The following is a 16,758-nucleotide window of genomic DNA, read 5'->3' as shown; positions in this document are numbered from 1 at the left end:
TTTTTTTCCTCTTTTTAATGGCCAATAGAGACTTGGAATTTCAGCTTCACCGGGGGAATCATCTAACCTTGCCCCAGGCCAGATTTTGCACTTGTTCAGGCATGTATGTTTCCAGAGGTGAGAATATACCTCTCTTTATTCCTATCTCACTCGCTTTGAAAAAAAAGGGACATGCTAGCAGTGGTCCCTAAAGCCTTAGCACCAGGGACCCAGGGAACGTAGGGACGGTAAACCTCCCCAAATCCCCTTGATACTGATCCCTTATGATATGGTAACTGGCTTCGAGGTGTTGTTTACCACAGAGCACAGCTCACTTCACTCCCCAAGATGTTTTCCTGCACTCCAAAGCTTCTCATAACATATCTAGCACATATTAGATTCTAAATTAAAAATCAGTCAGCTGTGACACCTGACACATAGATGGGGAATAGCAAAGAAATATCACAGTGCACTTGACAGCAACTAAAATCATCGTCTCAGCAATGAAGTTTAATCACTGTCTGCAGAAGAAATGCATGGGTGATGGACTCTTACCATGTGCTGGATCAGGTGGGCCAAACTCCAAGTTGTATCTCAGGATGTAAAAGTTATTCCATACATAAAGCTGGTTATCTCGCGGATTATAATCCACAGCTGCAATGTACTGGTACTGGTTGGGAAAGTGAATATCAACATATTCCCCACGACTCTGTTTGGTGTTATAAATATAATCAATCAGGCTCTTGCTGACCTCACTTTCATTGTCTTCATAGGTGGAGCGGACAACATACAGTACTCCACAAACCATGAAGGCATTGGAGGCTGAGCGCTTATCGTAGGTCGTTTCCCAGGTAGCCTCAAATCGTAGCGTGTAGGGGTTCAACTGGCTGATTACCATCATGCCATTGTTCTGCTCTGTGGCGTAGATCACCCACAGCCCATTCTCATCCACTGCAAGGTCAATGTCTGTTTTACCTCCCCACTTGTAGGGAGATGTGTCATGGTAGTTGGCGTTATTGATGATCGCCTCACCACTTTTGATTCGAGTCCGCAGGTCAAATTTGACAATGTTGCGCGTACGCTCCTTGTTGAAAAACACAGCCCCATCGTACACCACAAATCCAGTCCCATCCACTCGGTGAGGCAGCTTGTAGGTGATGGTTTGTCGAGCGTTTTGAAAGTCATCCAGAGAGGAATACTCAATTAGAGTGTCTGTCCTGTAAGGAGTCCAAGGCATGAAGTAGATTTTGTCACCAGCTTGCAGTGGGTCTTTGCACCAGGCCCCAGCTTGCTGCTCCGCTTCAAATAGAAAGGAAGGTTCACCAACAGCTTTCAGAGTCCCAGGACAAAGAAATACTAGTAATGAGAAAAGAGTAGAATGAGAAACAGACAGAGGTTAAAATGTGAAACACAAAAATGTAAAATGTAATGGACACTAGTCTTCATTTTGTTTTTTTCAGGTTGTCCAACAGGAGTGTGGACAAATACATATTAAAGAGTGACGGAAACACAACTAACATCTATAGCCAATATTCACAAGAAATATAAGGGTTTGGTTTTGTGCATCATAAGAAAATAACAAAAGAAACAGAAATGTTATCAAGCATACTGTTAAAATATATAAAGTACTCTGAAATAAATAAATAAAAAAAAGATTGGCCTCATTCACATATAATGTTGACTAGAACACAAAGGAGGGGAAACAAAAGAAAACATAATGAAACAATTGGTCCTGTAAACAAAAAATAATATGCAGCCAACTACTGTCACTGGGCAACAGACGGTAGAGGTTATGAGAGAGCAGAAGTCAGCGGAGTCTGCAAAATGTGTGTATTTGCATGTGTCTCAGTTACGCCAGCTTTTCTACATTATATACCTGAGAGACTTGTCATGTTACGGAGTAGTGCAATTGTCACAAACATTAAAGTTTTAGTATACTTTCATTAATGGTCTCTTGAGGTGTTTTGGTTGTTGCTCTGAGGTATCGGAGGCATAAGAATCAACAGAGAAAAGAGAAGCAAGTGGTCAGATGAGAATAATGGGAAATACAGTGAGAAGGGGGGCACTTGGAGAGAAAAGGGGCAGTAGAAAGCAATAGCTTTAAAAGAGGGCCAAGAAACATTGTTACCATGGCATGCTTTGGGAAAGGGTTTGGAAGCCAGGCAATATGAGATTCTGCTGAGTAGCAAAAGCACCCAGAGAGAATGAGAAGAGGATGCCCCTCTGGAATGCAGCCAATACACCCCCATTTACATCTTTTGGCTGCTTGTGTGCTGTCTTTTTTATGGCCAGCTTCACTTCCCTTGTAGCACTACACTGACCGTTAACATTACAGTTGGGGTGTTTAGGAGGAAACGTCTGCAATGTGTTTGTAGAGGCCACCATGGGAAAATAGGTAATTTACAACCAGATGCCACAAAACAAGGAGCTAGGGTTTAGATCGTGTCTGTTATTTACCTTTTTGCTCCACTTCTATTTTAAGCGTTGGAAGAGAGAATGAAAGGGGTGCAAGGGGAAAAAAAGAGATTAATATGAATTAACTGTCATCGCTATGATTACATATGCAGCAACATGTTATGAGACATGGAAAAAGATGGGTACACCTAAAAAGCAGGAGAGTTGTGAAAAAGATGACATGCGGCCGCCTAGGTCCTGTAAAATAAATTGTGTTAGATTCACACACTGGTTTATATCCCAGTGGTGGATGGATTTCTTTTTAACTGACTGCCAGTGTCATCACTGATGGTAACTTCCCTTTGATTCAATGTCAAAGACACTTAATTGTTCCAAAACAATTAGGATAGAACAGAGAGATCACCTTAACAGTAAATAATATATATTCAGAAATTATAATAATCAAATAAAACACACATTTTCTGAGACTTAAAGTTATTTTGACACTCAAAGTTATTGTGGCCTCATCTTATGGATGCTACAGGTGTGCTGTGTGACTTACAGCATAGTCATAGACCTTTCTTTTAGTCTTTCTTATAGTCTTTTGCTGGAAAGTCAAGCCAAAATACAACAATGTTATGGCACTTTAATCCACCCACCACCGCAAACCATGAAAAAGTATTGTTTTTTTTACATTATCTTTGAAAAAAGAGATACAGACGGGTGACATATCAAATGAAAAACCTGAATAACTGAGTGAAAAAAACACAACAATTCAGATTCTTCCACATTAGGGTACAACTATGCTGCTAGCATCCAATCAGGCTTTTTGTAGTATATATAGAAATGCCAGGCAGTCTAAGCAGGGTTTGATTTTGTATTAGGATGGCAAGAGATAAAGATCAACAATATTTTTAAGATGTTTCGCTGTTGAGACACAGAGTGTCTGCTTCAAAAGCTCAAATGGTAAGAGTTTCAATAAAAACACTGACTGAAATGCCATCTGCATTTAGATACATAGGAAAGACATCAATCAGTGGGACAGATTATGGTTGACAGCGTATATGATGACGCTGCAGCTGCTGCTTGTGCATTAGTGTGATATCTAAGGGCAACCAGAAGGGAAGATCTTCCTCGGGTTACTGAGAAAGTCAAATAAGGACTTCGTCTGACTGAATCAGCAAGAACAGGACATCAAAAGAAGCATAGAGAGGAACATTACAATAGGGTTGCAGTGCAGAGACACAAACTGCAAAGATGCATGCAAAGTATGTGCAATTCTGCCGACCGGTCGATAGGATATCACTTTGTTTGGTGGTCAGAACCAAAAAATATTAGTCACTGTGTCATCAATATTTCGTTCATTTACATCAACAGTTACTTGTTGGCTCTGAGATATTGTGCAGTCATGTACTAGCATGGACTGAATCCCCACTCTCTCAGCACTTGCCTTTAAAAAAGTTCATAGAACTAACATGGTTTGGGTGTACTTTCATCAAGAGGATGGAAATAAGGTAGAGATTGTAAGCTTGAAGAAAGTGGCATAAAACTACTTCAACTACTACTGTGGGCAATTGTAACCACATCCAATACAGAAATGTGAATGTTAAACTTAAATGAACTAAGTCTGCTGATGCAATTTAAATTTTAATCTTATTCATAATAATTGTACAATTTTTTTTTAAAGATGTGACAGTTTTTTTTTCCTTATTTAAACTAGAAAATAATTTAGAACTGTTCACAGAATGCACAGTATTGGATTCTTCACTAACAGAGAAGTGGAAAAAAGTGAGAAAAGTCAGATGAGTCATCTTGTACCACGTTTACCAAGTGAGTATTTGGCGTACACCAAAAGAAAGATACAGCACTAAGTGTTTGACACTTATGTTGACGCATGATTAGCTCCTCCATTTAAATAGATGAAGTAGTGCTTGATAGGTAAAAAAATAATAATAAAACACTATAGCAAACAATGACACACATGGATTAAAACTGGGACTGTTGCATTTGTTCAGTTCATTACATTTGGGTGCAAGAGACAAACCCTTTAGACAGTAGAGACAGTGGTCCTTGCCAGCCAAAATAATTTAGTGTAATCTGTTTTTGTGATTGATCAGCTGACCTTTTGTGAAGCACTCACTCCTCATTTTGAATCATTTTTGAATGTCACGTAAACATGATTGACAGCACGCCTGACAAAATTACAGTGCTTGATCACTTTCAGGATGTTCCATCTGTCCTTGTTAGCGTTACATTCATGCAAGGTTATTTTGTGCAATAAAACTGGAGAGACAACGACATTAGTTTGGTGTTGACAATGCCCTTGCTTTCAGTACACACTTATAGTGCCGACAAGTGCAAAATGTGCTTGGAACTGTGAAGACAAAGTGCTGTTTGAGTATGAAGCTATCAGGTCAGTCCTAAATGTAAAAACTTTAAGATGTAAAGACTCAATTTGTCAGTGGGGGGAAATTAGTCATAATAGTGCATAATAGAGCCCAATTATTACAGGCTGAAATTCGCGATTATTCTCATTAAGAAATAGCTGACAAGGAAATAGTCTCCAAGCTCAAAAGTAATCCCATAAAAATCCTTCTTTTGACCAACCAAAAGCCTAAAGGCTCAAATACCAATATTATTATGAGAAGAATCTAACTTTATTTTCAGTGGACAACCAGATACATATTTGGTGAAGCCACAGATTCATGTTTGGTCATTCCAGTTTTCATTTATTTTGCTATTTTATTTCTTTTTCATAAAATAAAATGTTGTTTATGCTAACCAAAGAGTCATATTATTGGTTAACCTACACTATGCCTCCATGTATTGACATAAAAGTTTTGTGCACAACATTTTAAGTTAGAAAGTCACACAATTAAGTAATACTTTTTTAGTTAAATGACATGTCTGTTATGCACTGTATTTCATGCAGCAGCATTGGTCATGTGGTAGGCTCATTGCAGAACATGCTTTTCATATATGTAACATAACATACATTGTCTGCATTTAAGCTCTAATTTGCCTGTTACTGATACTTTGAACATGATCAAACTTTCATGTGTCATTTGAACATACACCTTTACATGCACCTTTTTGTTTACTGTGAAAGGCGCTTTGCTCACTTAACTATTGATGCATCAAAGTCACACAGGGAACACTGCAACTTTATGGCAAAATCTGGAAAACATTTGTACCGGGAACAGTGAGAGAGAATGTTACTGTTTGTGTGTGTTTACTGTGCTCCCATGCTACCCTTAAGTCATTATACAGCCCATGAGCAACTATTCTACAGCCAGTACAGTTGCACACATTTTGTTTGCTGTGATGGGCAATTACGTATACAAGTTTGATGCCGTACATCTTTTGCAATTCTGCAATAATTTATTGCTGCTGTGCATTGTATGTATGTAAATTCGACTCTTTGGACTCTTTAAGAGCAGGTTGGTTGGTGTTTGAAAGGGCCAGTGGGAGCTTTTAAGCTCTACCAGACAGAACTGAAAAGAAAACGTGGAAACTTGTTTTAAAGGAAGAATTGCCATTATCCATACCGGCCGAGGTTCACTGAATAGAATACAAGGTTTGTAGATAAATTAAATGTGCATGGCTGAAAAGGCTCAATGCAGCTAATCCAAATTGTAATGCGGATAGAGCCATGTGCACCTCAGCAGGTCCCCAATCTGAATGTACACATAAAAGTAGTGATAAATCAGGCAAATCACATTTCTACAATGTCTACGCTTACAACACTTCATGTTAGTTTTTCCTTTAATTTGCCGCCCGTCTGTAGATACTATACACTAGATACCTTTTGTTGTTTATTTTACACAAATTTGATTTGAAAAAAAAACAAAAAACAGATGCTATTGCAACCACAGATAATACCTAAAAAAAGGTATCAGTTGTTTTTTTTTAAATTATGAAACCATGTATACACACAAAAGGAAGGAAAAAAGTAGTCATTATAAAATGTTTAACTGATGTACATGAATATAGCTTTTGTTCACACATGAGTGGATTTTTTACTTATGTTCTACATCATTCATTTTTGTCGTTTCAGCTGGTTTCTGGAACAAATCAGATAGAAAGGCAAAATGAATGTAGGTGTGTTGAGCAGCATTACCCCAGCCATTATTCTGAGATTTTACAGTCCAATGAATATATCATGACTCTAAAAAAATATAACAGAAGATGAATGACAGCTACTCATTTTAAACTCCAACAATAACATTCTAAAAAAAAATCAACAATAATGCAAAATACACAGATCAGCCATAACTTAAAAACTTCAAACCACTGACTGATCAAGAAGATACTGATACATCGTGGAAATCTTGGGTTCTAACAAGTACCATCTACCTAAACTTTGTTTCAGACCAAAAATCCCCTCTATCCCCAGATTGGAATGGTCTCCCTCAGTAGGACAATATGCCCAAACCACACAAATTGAAATCACAGAGTGGAAACGTCAGTATCCGGAAGGGCAAAATCCCTGTTCCTGGTCGGAAACTAACCATGTTCCAGATGCAGGTGGGCACATGTTAAACAGAACAACATCCGATCACCGTCACAGTGCCTTCATTTAAAGAGGGCAAACTCTTCTTATCACAGTAGGTGACCTCTTCTGACAGCAGAGTGACATAAATCAGAAGTTTTAATCCCAGATAAAGCTAAACACGTGACCGTCTTCATCCCAAGCATGGCTCATTTTCGACCTTCACCAGGATACTGATGTTTTCATTCAGTAAATATTTTGGAACACAACAAGAAAGTGCAGAGGGGACCACCTGTGGGATGCACCAGATTGATTCTGACCCGCTGTGACACCATCCCATAACCTACAAAATCCAAAGGAGTACCTTAACTAAAGGCCCTCACATTCATACATAAGCAATCTGGTTTTAATGTTATGGCTAATCAGTGTATATACATGCTTCCTTGATTAGTCTGAAGCCTAGGTTAGATAACAGATTGTTCAAGATGATCCAGTTTTATAATTTGTCTACTTGCCATTGGATTAGTGCATTGTTTTGCAAGAGGTATAACATAGATGGTCATAATTTGTATGCTCATAATTTGATGTATAATTTCTAACTCTTTATAACTTTTCCCAGATTCCCGTTTCACAATAAACGAGCTCAAGGACAGCAAACTTAAAGAATCAACATGCATATTTAAGGCCATATTTATGCACAATGGAATAATATGATTTTCCGTTGCTCCAATTAGTTAATGTCCCTATCAGAATTACATTTTGTCAGGAGTGGTTGAGTCTGATCTAGGCTTTAGCATCAAAAAAGCATTGGAGACTAGAAATTCCCAAGGATCCCTATATGAATACACTCCATTCCGCAGAGGAAATTCAAATGTGTTGCACCTAACTAAGAGATCAATTGTGGATGGGAAGCAAACAGATTAACAACAGTTCTCAGACACTCCCTCGGCCACATAAACAGAGGCGAACAGAGAAGCATGGCGTGAGGGAAATCTGGAAGGAAAATGAGCACATGAGAAGGAAGACCAGATGACGTTAGTAGAAATGTAAAAAATAGAAATAGCAATCAGTGTGATCAGAAATCGGTCAGTGAATGAGGAGAGTGAGTCAGATACCCGAGGACGTTTCCTGCAGATTGCACAGGGGAAGGGAAGACAGTCAGTCAGTTTTTATACAGCAACAATAGAACAAACAAGAGACACATAACAACACACATTAACCCAAACACACAGAACTTTCTCCAACAAATACTATAGGCTTTTTAAGGGGTATTCCAATTGTGACAAACACATGTAATCACTTCTAAAAATCTGGTGCTCCGTGTTGATATGGTTGCATTTCTGCTGTCCACTGCAGACTGAATTAGTTACTCAAGTGCTTAATGAAATTAGAACATTATGTAAATTACATTTAACAAATAGGAGGGGGGGGGGGGGGTGAACACAAACATCAAGGGTACCAAACACTCGTGCTATCACTCTTTTTCACAACCTTGCCATCACTGTCACGTAGAGCTACAGGATTACAGGCATTATTAGCTTGTGTGAAAAATGTTAGCAATCGGGAATATTTAGGCTCACAGGCATGACTATAGTTTTGTTCTTTCTTAATTTCAAAATAGCTTGTCTTAATAAATAAATGTCTTAGCTTTTAAGTTGCCTGATTAAAGCAATTTCTGAAGCCAATTCATAGCGTGACTCAGTGCCAAGTGAAGGCAAAAATTTACATCTTTGGCTGGAGTATGAAGATGATATTGCTAATGAGGGCAGTCCATGACAAGAACTGAAATTTTAAGCCAAAAAGAAGCCAAAAGAATGCCAAAAAGATGGCAATGTTGGAAAGTTATTGCAAAGGCTATTTACACAGAGGTGAAATATTAAAAATCGCTTGTGTGATTGTATAAAATCTTTGACAACGGAATGAATGAATAAAAATGACTTTGCAGCAATTTGCAGTAGAAAAAAAATTAATTAATTAAATAAAATATGTTATCTAATTGCTGGTTGCATTTTTTGGGACAGAGAGATTTAGAGGAGCATTAGTTGCTAGTCAAAATGAGGACACTGTCTGTGGTCCGCTTGTTGATCAGCTTAATGAGTTCTTAATACGTTCTCTTGCAAAACATCCTCTCAAGTCCTGTGCCCCAGCAAATCCGGGAGATCCTAAGCCCCTCGACCACTGTAATGTTTTTAATCACAAATCTTGGTGTTTGGCATATGATCTATTTTAGCTGAAAACCAGAAAACTGTAGTAAATGCTTTGCAATCCCAATCAGAATGCTGTAGTAAGAGTTTCTTCTGGTGTGGAAAAGTTAATCTCCCTTTAAGATTGCTTCTCTGCATTAGTCAGTTCCTACAAAATGATGTGAGTCATTGATTTTATTTCGGGACAGAGAAGACAGATGATTGGAAAGAGGAAAGCATGAAAAAATAGGGAAGTTGCCTATAAATCACACACTATCTTGGTTTACGGGAGGGCTTGAGTAGGAAAAGGCTGGACTGGGCTTATGTGGACTGAGTCAGACTGGGAGAATACTAAACACTTACCAGGGCAGTTGCGATAGGAAACATTCTGTGTTCTTGGTCCTATTCTGGTTGGGCAAGGACCTTGAGAAGCAAAAAGATGGGGCAACAGAAGTGCGTCTTTGAAACTGCTGAGAATGAAGTGAGGACCTGATTGTGTGTTTGTCATATGGGCTTTGTGAGCAGAGAGAGTTTTTGGGTGGAAGTTTAATTTTCACCACACAACGGTACGGTCGTCGCATCTTTTTCGTTGATACAAGACCGAAGCCAGCGACAATCATAACAGTGGGAGAACACGAGTGGACCTTGGCGCTAATCCTTCAATTAAGGTTGGGAGTAACACAGCAGGGCACTGGATCAATACTTAACGATAAGGCAAGAGAAAACAAAACAAAAAAAGCAAAAACATGGGCAGCCAAGAGTTTAAGGTATAAGCTACAGGATTTGGCTTCGTTCAATAGTTTGGAATCAAATGGCCATTATTGCTTATACCATCTTTAATTACAGGTCCTCAAAGGTAAACCTTTAAGTCATAATGAGTTTCACCATCTAATGACATTCACTAGAGCAATTTCATTTAACGCTAAGGGGAATAGCTTGAACCGGTATAGTTGTAATGAACAATGTGGAACAAAAGCACTGAACAGAAAGTGCGGTAGAATAAAGCTGCATTATTTCTATTTGAGCTTAACTGTCTTATTTAATTTGCTTCAAAACTAAAACACATCTAAAGACATCAGTTAATATAACATACATCATCCTACCTCTTTAACTCTAATCATTATAGTTCCACCTGATTAGGGATTCTGGCAATTTGTCTAAATCTTTGTCATTAATCAGTATGTAAAGGTTACAAGGGGAGCTTTCCTTTACAAATTGCAAATGAACATGACAGCTTAAAGGACAAAGGGGAAATTTTAACAGGAAAGGCAGTCTAAAAATTGTTTGGGAGCTGAATGGCAATGAATATTTCAGCATCAGAGGCACCGACAAAATGTTAACGCTATCTCTTTAGATGAAATATTACCTTGTTGACTTATGAGAGGAGCCATCCTGTTCTGTTACATAATGAAACATCTGTTAACATACTTCAACACCTGTTGTATGGCTGTATATTAAGCCATCAAGGTGAGCGGCGCTTTTGCCTGATATACTTCTCAGCACAAGACTTGAGAGATGAAACTCCTGCTTGCCATCACAGAGATCAGCATGACTTCCTCTGCACCCCACCCCCACCCCACTCTCTCTATTCTGCTACCTCATAACCAGGCTCGTCGATCCACTAGAAACATGGTGAGCACATCAATAATGAGGGGAGTGCAGAGTAGGAGCAAAGGGTTTTACAGGTCATATTTCATGGAAAGTTCACTGCGTGACACAGATTGAAGAAGAGACAGAGGAAAAGGGTGCTGGAAGGTGTTGCAGACAAAGAGCACAGACTGGACGAGGCAGGGGAGAAATGGGACTGTGGTATAACACTGAGAAGAGACAGAGGGCTGAGAGGAAGAGAAAAACTGAGGATGGGAGGGTGGGGGAAAAGGAGGAGGAAGGGTTTTCAATTCATGACAGAGGGGTCATACTTACTGTAGGGAACACACTCATACTGGACCTCGAGGTACTTGTAAGTCCCTGGGCAGGGGTCAGGGAAGACATCTAAACCTGTGATCACAATGCACTGGGTCCGATTGTTGCATCTGTAAATAAATTAGAAAAAAAGTCAAATTTTAATGATTAAAACTGGGGGAAAAAAATATACCTCTCAGTGCATTAAAACAACTATTCACATTCCTGTACGAAGATGTAAACGCACAGCAAATAAAGAATCGAGAACTGCAGTTATCATTTAGCAAAGCTTTTTAATCTGTAGGCAGTAAAGTAATGGAACACTTCTCTTTTGGATTTCCAGCATGTAACAAACCTGTCCTCCTGCCCAAATTGTGCCCATGTGCCATATGTTTGACAATAATTACATTCAAAGAATATGCAGCCTCTAGTGGTCATGAGAGCAACTACATTTGAAGGGTAAAGATGCCGCTTGGTCATTTTTATAGAAAAACATGATTGTTTTCTAACCCTAACCAGGTACTGTTATTGTCAAATCTAACCAGGAAGTGACCAAAGTGTGTTTGTAAAGTGTTAATGTTAATGTCATGTTAATCGTGGAAGATAGGTTGGTCGAGATCTCTGCAAATCACCCCCCCCCCCCCCCTTCTTATGAGTTGAGAATATAGGCTTTTTTTCTCATTTGGAAACCCCATATGAGTCGTATTTCCTTTATGCAGCTTTTAGCAGCGATTCTTCAGGAGTTTGGAGAGTCTGTCTCAATGTGTTCAGGTCAACACTGATAAACACCGTGTCACATTCTGATTTCATTGTAATTATGCACAGTCTTTGTTTCTGTCGACATGTGATTAAATCAAATCCAAATCAGATTCATGTTTGTTGAAACAATGTAACAACTAATACTAGTGAGGTTTAAACAGATAAAGTCTGCCGTATATTAGACTACAAATGTGTGAAAACCTCTTGCAATCTTGGAATTTGCTCTTGTTTATTGGGGTAGATTTAGCACAATCTGCATGTTTCACTCAAGTGCCTTGACTAACTTGTCTGAGTTTACTTGTGCTCTGAATCCATCTTTAAAGGAGGCACACAAAATACCATCTAAGGTCTAAACTGAAGCTTAGGAAAGTGGGTATAAGTACCAAGTAAAAGCACAAGAAAATATTATAGACAGGAACCCATTTCCCAATATTCCTTTTTCTTTATCTATTTAATCAAATGTCTTATTTTCCTCACAATCGGTTTAAAATTCCTTAGTGGGATCATACTGGACAGCTTCACATCCTGTGGTACCGTGTTCCAAGTCAACGCAGCAGGAGAAGAAAATGGCTTCTCGCTGAGCTCTGTACGCACTGAGGAAACAATAACAGGAACAAAGGACTGGGGAGTGTAGCCTGTGGCTGCTCTGTTTAGATGACACGTAGGAAGATAATTATGTTGGCAACAGACCAAGGACAGATCTGTAAATGAAATTATACCAATGCAAAAATCTGTGTATGGATAATGATGACCAGTTGACCAGAGAGTACAAAGAGAAATTGTGCGTTAGGGTATTCATAGACAATTATGAACCTTAGTGCTTCGTGATAAACAGCATCAAACATCTATAGAGAGTTGACAGACATTGATGTAAATAATGCCACCACGGTCAATAGGAGATTAAAAAAGGTGGAAGCAGCAAGCTGTTTCCTGACTAAAACCCCAGTTTTAGTCTAAATTACTTTAACAATGTTCCATGTAGGTCTTCAAGGAGAGATTATTTTATCAGTTAGGATGCATTGGCACATAAGAAGCGACAAAGTCAAATTGGGTTTCCTTGTGTGGATTTAATTGATGGGAACACTAAGATATGATCTAAGAAATCTAAGATCAGACAGATGTAACTAAATACTGTCAAATGCAAACTGCAGACGATAAAAGAGCAGGGCAACAGCGTTTGCAAGACAACAAAAACGATTGCATCATTGGGATAAATATGTAATGATGCTTCGGTTATATTCTGGCCTACATTGTTAACTTAGGTCGTAGAGAGTAGGTCCTAAAACTGAACCTTGGGGCACTCCTTTTGTGAGAATCAAATAACTGGACAAGAAACCACAAGAGTTGCACATGCTGCTCATTATCATAAAGGTGGCTAAAAAACCAGCCCACGACTTGATTTGAGAGGCCTAAGTCTGAAAGCTCCTAAATTATATACAGTGTCAAATGCTTTGGAGAGGTTCATAAAAAAGTGTAGCAAAGTAGTCTTTAGAATCCAAGGCTTCCAGAGCATCATTTAAGATTGTTGCTATGCTGTTTCCTGAAAGCAGACTGACTTGGTATAGAAAGTGGATGGACGGACGGACATCTTCAGGATAAAAGTCCTATTCAATAAAAACACTTGTGTTTTATACTTATACTTGTGTTTTTCATTTCACAAGCCCTTTAGAGCTGTGATAAGTTAATACCAGACACTGCATGTAACATCTGGGGAGCAGGGATTCTAAATTGGTTCTCAGTCTGCTCTGAAGTCCAGGTAGTTGTAGGTAACCACCCTCTAGCTCCACTGAAATCATGATAATGACATCAATACCCCAAGTAAGTTGTCTTTGTTACCAAAGGGACTTAAAATTCTATTGGCAATGTGAGGAGCCAGATCAATAACTCTGCTCTGCCAATTTAGCAGGGACCAGAGAAAATATTTGTTTCTTCTTATCACAGACCAGTCCCCCCATTTACAGCAGATCATTGGAAAATGTATTACTGGTTGCACTGTGCTGTCTTTTGCTTTGGATCTTGCCTTTGTTTTTTTGGCTGCAGAAGTAATCACTGCTCTGAGTCCAACTTTTATCAATATAATATTATGTAGCTCTGTGGAACAGTTGGTTACTGTTGAGGAGGAACAACCATGTTTGGCTGCATGTCACAAGTGCATTCAGGGCATTGTGGTTTACTGCAAAAAGCGGTGTCTAGAAACTTAAAAGGCACAAAAATCCCCACCATAGCAGGGGATGCAATGAGACATTACTAATGCTGTTCTTAAAGAACAAAAGAAATTCACCTCCCTGTTCTTTATGCTATTTCTTTAACATTGGACTTGTATGTTAATTAAAGCAGCTCGCATAATTCTCTTAAAAACAATTGATTAAGAAGACTTACTTAATATCACAAAAATCAATTAGAAAGTTAGAACAGTATATTATATCATTGCACATATTTATGTCTCCATCTGTGTGTGGATCTATGTTCAGAGAAGATCTCAAGGGGCATTTCACAACATCAGTGACCTTCATGTGTAATAACAGATGGAAATATCAGCATATTGCAGTTGTTCTTATGGAAGTTAATTACTGTTTAGAAATTAAAACATGCACCTCATGCTGGGAGCATAATACGTAGCTTGTTTTTTCGTGGCTAATATTTCATGAATCTGCAGTACTTTCCACATATTAAATGGTCACTTTGATGACTCTGTCTGCTTTGCTCATGCATAAGCATATCATGCAGGAGCAATATAAATTACAGCACTTTATCTACCAGATTCCACTGAGACCAGGATATTAATGCCTAGTTTATTTCAGGCATATGAAACAGAATAATATAGAAAAATAAAATCGCTGACACTAATGAGACACAGACCTGCCGTCATTACTCAGGCAAAATGTTCCGAACAACAGAGAGACACATTAAAAAAGCTCATATTTCTTTTAAAACAATGTTGACATAAGTGTTGATAGCTCTTCCTGATATATTTCGCTAATTTTAGAGCTGTGGAACAGGGGAGCCCTGATCTATGGAATTGTGTGACTCTCACTGCCGGCTCATCTGTGAAACCTCAGGCATCTCCTGAGACCAATTGAAAAAGCCCTAATGACTTCTTCTATGCATAGTTCTCGCCCTCATTTTGAGAGAAAGCATGTAATTGAAATTCTACCCATAAAAAGTTCAGCATTTGGTTTGGCAGGATACAGGTCTCAAAGTGCACACTAATTAAATACATTTAAAATATGATATCTCTGACTATCTTTTGATAGTCTGAGGCTATATAGTAATTAATCATCTACATAATGAAAATTAAGTCGAAGGGAGCTTTTCTTCACTTTTCTCTAGAGTGAAACATTCTACCTCTATAAATACTACAATAGCTCAACAGGATTAAACAAAAGTGAAAAGAGATTTATTTTGTCTTGTAATGGAAGAGAGAGAATAATTAACCAGTGGGAAAAAGAGCTCTATATAGTTTTTTTTTGAGGAAAAATTGTTGGGAGCCATTTTCTGCTGGGGTATTACCTGATTGATGTGTCTGTTTTAACTCATATCAAGGAAAATATACAACACCATCTGTGTGAAAGGAGCTTTCACATAACAGCTAATAAAATAAATAACTATTTAATTTTCTGTGGTTAAAAAAAAAACATCATCAAAATAGCAAGAAAATATGAAAAAATGGTTTGGTTGAATCTGTTCCTCAAGTGAAACTAAAATAAGTGAAGAATGGAACTTCATTCCAGTCTGATTGCCTTCATCTATCCCCTCGGCCAGTTAATCACACTGAAGCATTCCAAATGTAATCCCATCACATCTCTGACCTTTTGGGAGAGGCAGACATCAGTACAATTAGAGTACCATGGAAAATGCTGCTTGGATTTGATGTAAATCTCTTAAAAATGAGTACTCCCAGCTGACAGTGGGAAGGAGTACCAACAAGGTAGAACAGATAGTGCTCCTGATACCATGTAACCACATGCCATTTAACCTTTTCCACTGCCATCATAAACCATGTCAGAGGAATAATTGGACAAGAATATAATGTGCTAGTTGCATAATAAATTGGATCAAATGACAAACCTTCTACAAATTGCATATCTAATATCAGATGTAGGAAAAGCTATTTCCCATGCCTAAAGCATGCTTAAGTCTTGAAGGACTTTATGTGATTTTTGCTTGTCACAAACTTATCTTTTATAACAGATGCAGCGTCTTTGTAATCCAGGCTTTGTGTAATTGATAAACATAGGGTAACAATTCAGCTGGAAAAGAAGGAAGGTAAAATGGAATTGCAAAAATTGTGACTGTTTTGTGTGCTTGGTCACAATCACTTAAAGGTCAGATAGCAGTCCTTATGAAAAATGTAAATGTATGCTTACAGTTTACATTATCGATGTAGTTGTAAAGTACTGTTTTTAACATTTAATGTCTGGATGGGTTATCATCGTAACTTTTAGACATAAAAAATGAAATTCTAACTGGTCATAATCCCCGTACAAGACATCTTTAATGCCACATTTGAGATATTTTAAGTTTCACTGGGGTCAAAATGATTTTGTCAATATCTACGATTTTCATTCATCGTCAAACTAATTAAACAGATACCTTGAATGAACGAGATGTGATCATACCACAGATATTTCCAGGGATGTTGGAAGCTCAAGTGAGAGATAAGATCGGTAGCTGGCTATGCAAACATTTTATGGCACCGCACCTCTATCTCTAAAGGTAAAACAATTTACAGCCATGTCATAGCGGAGGTTGAATTCTGAGTTCGACAAAGTTTTGCAAACCAAACGTGTCATCGAGGAACACAGAGAAGCTCTTCACCATATAACAGCCACCATGCAAGGCTCAGACTAGTCATTGTGACATTATGTATATTTAAAACTCAAGTTTGAATTGGGGGTATCTCAATGTGTCTTTTAACTGGACAGTTATCATATCATGATGAAGCATTCTAACTAACAACTTAATCATGATTAATCAAAATTATTCAAGCCTGTTGTTGTCCGTCTCCTGTGTGGTCTCCCCAATTTAGAGGAGCATTAATTGCTGAAT

General features: G+C 38.2%; 1 protein-coding gene across 27 annotated transcripts in view; it reads right to left on the bottom strand.

Moving 5' to 3' along the window:
- The window catches only part of adgrl2a (adhesion G protein-coupled receptor L2a), a 95,561-nt gene that overhangs the window by 34,870 nt on the left and 43,933 nt on the right, over window positions 1–16,758 (bottom strand). For all 27 annotated transcript variants that reach the window (XM_072389407.1, XM_072389409.1, XM_072389414.1 and 24 more), the window contains exons 4-5: window positions 10,972–11,081; window positions 535–1,335 (exon numbers count right to left, since the gene is read on the bottom strand). In XM_072389407.1, the coding sequence (XP_072245508.1) occupies window positions 535–1,335; window positions 10,972–11,081 (911 nt within the window). The remainder of the gene's footprint in view (window positions 1–534; window positions 1,336–10,971; window positions 11,082–16,758) is intronic.

This window comes from Leuresthes tenuis, unplaced genomic scaffold (genome assembly GCF_036924035.1).
Source record: "Leuresthes tenuis unplaced genomic scaffold, fLeuTen1.0.hap1 SCAF_7, whole genome shotgun sequence".
Lineage (NCBI taxonomy): Eukaryota > Metazoa > Chordata > Actinopteri > Atheriniformes > Atherinopsidae > Leuresthes > Leuresthes tenuis.
This window is presented reverse-complemented; position numbering and strand designations above follow the sequence as displayed.